A 7425-nucleotide genomic window follows, 5' to 3' on the forward strand; every position below is an offset into this window, starting at 1 on the left:
TAATCATCAATGCAATATGGTACTGCCATAATAATGGACACACAGATCAATGGAATAGGTAAGAAAACGCAGAAATAAACCCATAACTATATGGTCAACTAATCTTCAACAAAACAGTAAATAATATGCAATGGGAAAAAAGTGTCCTCAACAAATGGTGCTGGGAAAACTAGACAACTACAAAGTAATGAAACTGGACCACTTTCTTACACCAGATACAAAAAATAAATAAATTCAAATGCATTAAAGACCTTAGCTTGAGACAGGAAAACATTAAAAACCTAAAGAACAAAGGCAGTAACCTCTCTGACATCAGCCACGGCAATTTCTTACTAGATATGTCTCCTGAAACAAAAGGAAAAATTAACTATTGGAACTTCATCAAGATAAAACCTTCTGCACAGTGAAGAAAACAATCAACAGGCAGCCTACAGAATGGGAGAATATATTTGCATGCCATATCTTAAAAAGGGTTAGTATCTTAAATCTATAAAGAATTTATCAAACTCAAACAATACAGAAAAGAAATGGGCAGAAGACATGTATAGACACTTTTCCAAAGAAGACATCCAGATGGCCAACAGACACATGAAAAGATGCTCAAAATCACTTAGTATCAGGGAAATGCAAATCAAAGCCATGATGAGATACCACCCTACACCTGTCAGAATGGCTACAATTAACCACTCAGGCAACAATAAATGTTGGTAAGGATGTGGAGAAATGAGAACCCTCTTGCACCATTGGTGGGAATGCAAACTGGTGCAGCCAATCTGGAAAACAGTATGGAGTTTCCTCAGAAAGTTGCAAATAGAACTACACTACAATCCAGCAATTGCTCTGTTTGGTATTTACCTAAAGGATAAAAAAATACAGATTTGAAGGGGCACATGCACCCCAATGTTTACAGCAGCATTACCAACACTAGCCAACTATGGAAAGAGCCCAAGTGTGTGTGAACTAATGAATGGAGAAAGGTGTGATATTTATATACAATGGAATATCACTCAGTGATCAAAAAGAAAGAAATCTTGTTAATTGCAATGACATGGCTAGAGCTACAGAGTTTAATGCTAAGTGAAACAAGTCAGTCTTAGAAAGATAAATACTATATGATTTCATTAATATGTGGAATTTAAGAAACAAAACAAATGAACATAGGTGGGGGAAAAGAGTAAAACCAAGAATCAGCCTTTTAACTATAGGGACCAACCTATTGGTTACCAGGGGGGAGGTGGTGGAAGGATCGATGAAATAGGAGAAGGGGATTAAGAGTACAATGATCCTGCAGAGTGCAGAGTAATGTACAGAATTATTGAATTACTATACTCTACACCTGAAATGCATATAAGAGTATATGATAACTGTGCTGGTTTAATATTTAATTTAAAAAAAGAAAATTTTATAATATAAATAATGATTATATTCTCTATATGATTTTATAATTCGTAAAATACATTATATACAAAATAAAAATAAGTGAAAATAAATATAATAAAATTTCAAAAAGTGACTTTTAGTCTATATCTAAGCTGGTGCTCAATGTAATTTCAGTTTTCTTTATTTTACCAAAATCTTAGGTGAGTACATATTAAGTTATTAATTGCAGAAATCAACTTATCTTCAAAATCTATTCCATTGCAATCCTCCATCATTCTACTAGCTCTGCCCTGGTGGATTCATGCCAACCTTAAACTTCAAGATGAAAATTTACATGTGTTGAATTTGTTTGATATAGTTATTTATGCTGCATATCCCTAGCAGGTGTAGTCTAAACACATGCATACAAATTTCAAGGAAAAATACGAACACTTCTTTCCATAAACACTAAATGTGGACTCACTATTTGACCATGAGACCATTTAACAGAATTTGGGCTACAACTTCATTTAGCCTTGTGCTGTCCTGAGTAAACATCTCCAAACTCATCATTCATGATTTAAGTTTCATGACTAGCATCTTCCCCCTAGCTTTAACATTTGTGAACCACCTGTGTGCCTGTGTTACCCTGCCAGTGCAGTTGGGAATAGAGTTCATTATTTCCTCTCTGGACACAATGACCAATTAAACTGGAGGGACCCTGGAATCCCTAGGGCCAAGATAGAGGACACGGCACTGTGGGAATAGGTAGCCCTTTCTTAAAGGGCTCTGCTGATGTTGTAGATATCTATGAAATCAGCTTCCCACTGTAAACTCTGCTAGGAATGTGGTGAGCATAGTCAGCATCAATCAAACATATGCCCCAGTGACTGAACACATACCTATAAACCATTTTTATTTCATCCTAAGGAGTTTACTCATATTCTATGTTTGTGACGCAATCCAGGTTGCATGCTAATATCGTTCCAATCTGTGAGGAAAAGGTCATTGAATAAGAATGTCACAAGGGTTGACAGCTCAAAGAGGCTCTCCGTTTACCAACCATCTCTGAAACATGCACACAGAAAGGCAGGGGTATCTCTCCGACACTTGGAAGGAAGGTGAGTCTTGGCTGCAGCAGGGAATTCCGTCGCTTACTCACCTCACCCACGTTCTTACCTCTGCTTAAATAATCACTGTTCAGTTTGTTTCCTAGGAATCTTAAAATGGATGTCAAGTATTTTCAGTGATTCAAACAACCTTAGTTATCATTTGACCATTCAGAATGTACCTTTCACCATCTTATCTCCATGCATTAGAACTGTCAGAGGGATATGTTTTTAAGCAAAAAAAGAATTAGTGGTATTTAAGGTTTGTTTTGATTACTGCAGGACATGTGAATAGGAAAGAGGTAAGATGAATGTGTGCTTTGTCAAGAGGTGAGTCCATTTTTCTGATAATGGAAAAGAGCAATCGGAATGAGCAGATCACACTGACATATGACACTTGGGTAGAGCAGAACACATGAAAATTGGAGAAAATACAGCAGCTGAGTAGAGTCCTCTTATAGCCCACGCCCTTCAGATAAGCCAGCACCTGCTACTAACCATTGACTTGACTTCCATTTACTGGAAACCATGTTCTCAGTATTATGCTAGAAGCAAAGAAAAAGTGACATATATGTTTAATCATTTCATAAAATTATGAACTTACAATAATTGTTGGCACCACCAACAATAATTTGGTTCTGTTCTTCTTATAGAAGCTGAGACAATGGCCCATCATGATGTTAATAATTAGCACTAATGATGGATGTCAGTGATACTCTAAGTGATGAGAAGCTCACACTCAGTGAAGCTTGCTGTCTCCAGCACCGTCCTGACTTCTGACGTGTGCAGTGCCTCATTTGGCTTTCACAGGACCCCTTATTATCAGTATAGCGATTTGTTCTAAATGTGGCAAAAGGAAGTTCGCCTTTGCTCACACTCACACAGCTAAGAATAAATGTAGGCAGGTGGTATATCCTGAGGATGTGTTTCTAACAGCTAACTTTTAAAGGTGATTTTTTTCTAACATTACCAAATCATTATACAATGTGACATTTCCTGGTTAATTTTGATTTCTGTTTCTTATTGATAGAAACATCATATATCTTTTCTTTTTAAACTTGCTTTATTTTTTCTTCCCCAATTGCTCATTTAAGTCAATTGCTCACTTTTAATTGGATTTTTTATCTTGTCTCATAATTATTATATAGTAATTCTGTATGTTTTAAGATAGTTATCATTTTTGACATAAACACCACACATTTTTTTCCATCTTGCATTTATCTTTTATCTTTATGTATCATAATTTTTCCCGAGAAAAATTCAACTTTACATGTAAACCAAACAAAAGTCAAATCTCATTTCCTCTTGCATTTTTCCACTGAAGGTGTTATTTACCAAGGAATAATGTGTATCTGTAGCTAAAACGCTGAAATTTAACCCACATATAATGGAAGGAATTAAATTCTTCATGCCTTCTCTCCTCAAGCTGCTGCAGGTGCACAGCGGCCAGTGCTTCTCCTGCTGTAAAAGCTGTTCCACCCAGTGTGAGGTAGGTCTCTCCTGTCATGTTACCCTCCTTTACAGTACCCTATTCTCTGTCTAGCATCACTCACTATGTTCACACTTGTAAATTCCAATGGTGTAAGTCCTACTAATGACCCTGCATTTAAAAACACAAGGTGGATTGAGAAACTTAAGTGCACTTGGGTTTTATCTCTTAACTGATAACTTATCTGATAACTGATAACTTCCACACTAAGGAAAATCAACTTGATTATTTGATTCTTGCTGTTCTATTTGGTGTATAATCACTGGCATGTGGTCTTTAATCAGTCTTGCTGTGTTCTCTGTATACAGGGGAGGAGATATGGTATAGAAAAAAGAATGGCCTTTAGGTCCAGGACTTGGGTCTAGCCCTCATCACTACTGGGTATGCAGAGTATTCATGCTCACTGAGTCATAATAGCAATAAAATACAGATTTTCATCTATCTGTCACATTTCAGTCAAGTAGCGATTAGATTATCAAGTGAAAATCTGATATGGGTACTAAGGAGTGTACCTGTTTTGATGAGCACAAGTGTGTGTAAGTGTCAATCACCATACTGTACAGCGGAATCTAATGTACACCTGAAGATACTTTGTGCACACCTAACAAAACGGAGAAAAATTGAAATGTCTTGGGCATTTACAATTGTCTGTGCCCCCTGCATATACGTTTATATACTTTGTCATTCAAAAGTAATGATTTACCTCATAAAGTAAGTTAAACATAACTACTAAGACAGAACTACTTTCTAACCTAAGAGAATCATATCGTATTTCATAAACTATAAATTTATAGTAACTTATGATTACCATCAATTATGTTTGGTGTTGAATCATTCATTATCATTAAGTTCGGTTTCAATAAGAGTTTTCAATAATTATCTACTGACTACTTTCCTATTTTATATTTTTAGGAAGAAAAATAAGTGAGTCATCATGAATTGGGCTAATGAGAGCTCCGCAAGAGAGTTTATACTACTTGGCTTCTCAGACAGGCCCTGGCTACAGATGCCCCTGTTTGTGCTTCTATTAATATCATATACATTCACCATCTTTGGCAATGTGTCCATCATGATGGTGTGCATTCTGGATCCTAAACTTCATACACCCATGTATTTCTTCCTCACTAATCTCTCCATCTTAGATCTGTGCTATACCACAAGCACAGTCCCTCATATGTTGACAAATATTTGTCGCAACAAAAAGACCATCAGCTACGGTGGCTGTGTGGCACAGCTCATCATCTTCCTGGCCCTGGGAGCTACTGAGTGTCTCCTCCTGGCTGTCATGTCCTTTGACAGATATGTGGCAGTCTGCAAACCCCTGCACTATGTAGTTATTATGAATCATTGGTTCTGCTTAAGGGTGGTAGCCTTCTCGTGGTTCACTGGCTTTGGTAATTCAGTGTTGCAGTCTTCCTTGACCCTTAACATGCCACGTTGTGGTCGCCAGGAAGTGGACCACTTTTTCTGTGAGGTGCCTGCCCTTCTCAAGTTGTCGTGTGCTGACACAAAGCCTATTGAGTCTGAGCTCTTTTTCTTTAGTGTATTAATTCTGCTAATTCCAGTGACATTAATCCTCATTTCTTATGGCTTTATAGCTCAAGCAGTGTTGAGAATCAGGTCAGCAGAAGGACGACAAAAAGCTTTTGGGACATGTGGGTCCCACATGGTTGTGGTCGCTCTCTTTTTTGGTACAGCCATCTACATGTATCTACAACCACCTTCATCCACCTCTAAGGACTGGGGAAAGATGGTTTCCCTCTTCTATGGGATCATTACACCCATGTTGAACCCCCTTATCTACAGCCTTAGAAATAAAGATATGAAGGAGGCCTTCAAGAGGGTGATGAAAAAAATCTTTTTTCTGTAAGAAATAAGTATTCCATTGTGATGAGGGTCCTCTATGAGTTTCTATCCTTGCAAGTGGTGATAACATTTGAACTGATTTCCTACTTTCCTGGTTCTTATGATTTCACTGAATTCTACCAAAAGTTAGAAACGTCCTCCTTTTTCAAAGGCAATGCTGAGATACCTTTTCTAAGTTCCCTTTTCTAAGTATCTGGAAAGATACCTTTCCAGAATTTCCCCCAATGCACTCTGTTCCTTGAGTACACTTGGATGGTTGATCTTCCTGTTTATATATGATCTGTTCTAATACCACCTTTGTCTTAACATCTTAGTTTGTGACTTTTACACCTTTATTATTAAATAGCCTATGATCTCAAGCCAAAGAGTTCCCATCAGCACTGAAGCCCTCAGTCACTTCACCCTCACACCCCTTGATAAATCCATCGTGTGCTCCTTCCAGAGCTGTTCGCTGTGTGTGGGCTCACACACCACAATCTAGTGGGCTCCAACTAGTTAGGAGTGTACATCTCATACTAGAGACTTGAAATGTCAGCTGAGCTTCATTTCCTGCTCTATTCTTTTTTTATTATATTTACTTTGTATTTTTTATTTTATTTAGTTTTTAATATAATTTATTGAAAAATTGGTTTCCATACAACACCCAGTGTTCATCCCAACAAGTGCCCTCCTCAATTCCCATCACGCACGTACCTCTCTCCTCTATCTGCCATCAACCCCCAGTTTGTTCTCAGTATCCAAGAGTCTCTTATGGTTTGCCTCCCTCCCTCTCTGTAATTTTTTTGCTTTCTCTCCCCCGTGAACTTCTGTTAAGTTTCTCAAGATACACCTATGAGTGAAAACATATAATATCTGTCTTTCTCTAACTGACTTATTTCACTTAGCAGAATATCTTCCAGTTCTATCCACGTTGCTGCAAATGGTCACATTTCATTCTTTCTCATTGCCAAGTAGTGTCCCACTGTATATATAAACCACATCTTCTTTTTCCATTTGTCAGTTGATGGACATTTAGTTTCTTTCCATAATTTGGCTATTGTTGGAAGTGCTGCTATAAACAATGGGGTACAAGTGCCCCTATGCATCAGTACTCCTGTATTCCTTGGGTAAAATACTAGCAGTGCTATTGCTGGGTAATAGGGTTGGTCTATTTTTAATTTTTTGAGGAACCTCCACACTGTTTTCCAGAGTGGCTGTACAAGTTTGCATTCCCACCAACAGTGCAAGAGGGTTCCCGTTTCTCCATATCCTCACCAGCATCTACAGACTCCTGATTTGTTCATTTTAGCCAGTCTGACCAGTGTTAGGTGGCATCTTAGTGTGGTTTTGATTTGTGTTTCCATGATGAGGAGTGACGTTGAACATCTTTTCATGTGCCTGTTGGCCATCTGGATGTCTTCTTTGGAAAAGTGTCTATTCATGTCTTCTGCCCATTTCTTCACTTGATTATTTGTTTTTTCGGGTGTGGAGTTTGGTGAGTTCTTTATAGGTTTTGTATACTAGCCCTTTGTCTGATGTCATTTGCAAATATCTTTTCCCATTCTGTCAGTTGCCTTTGTTTTGTTGATTGTTTCCTTTGCAATGCATAAGCTTTTTATCTTG

General features: G+C 37.7%; 1 protein-coding gene across 1 annotated transcript; it reads left to right on the plus strand.

Moving 5' to 3' along the window:
- The first annotated feature begins 4891 nt into the window (after nucleotides 1-4891).
- On the plus strand, nucleotides 4892-5865 carry LOC101097641 (putative olfactory receptor 2B3). The gene has a single exon (XM_003985620.5). The coding sequence runs from the start codon at nucleotides 4892-4894 to the stop codon at nucleotides 5825-5827; it is 936 nt and encodes a 311-aa protein (XP_003985669.2). The 3' UTR covers nucleotides 5828-5865.
- Nucleotides 5866-7425: the final 1560 nt, after the last annotated feature.

Source organism: Felis catus, chromosome B2 (assembly GCF_018350175.1).
Source record: "Felis catus isolate Fca126 chromosome B2, F.catus_Fca126_mat1.0, whole genome shotgun sequence".
NCBI lineage: Eukaryota > Metazoa > Chordata > Mammalia > Carnivora > Felidae > Felis > Felis catus.

Bases quoted from the DNA above. Each gene is read 5' to 3' on its own strand.
- LOC101097641 (XM_003985620.5), top strand. From the start codon at position 4,892: ATGAATTGGGCTAATGAGAGCTCCGCAAGAGAGTTTATACTACTTGGC.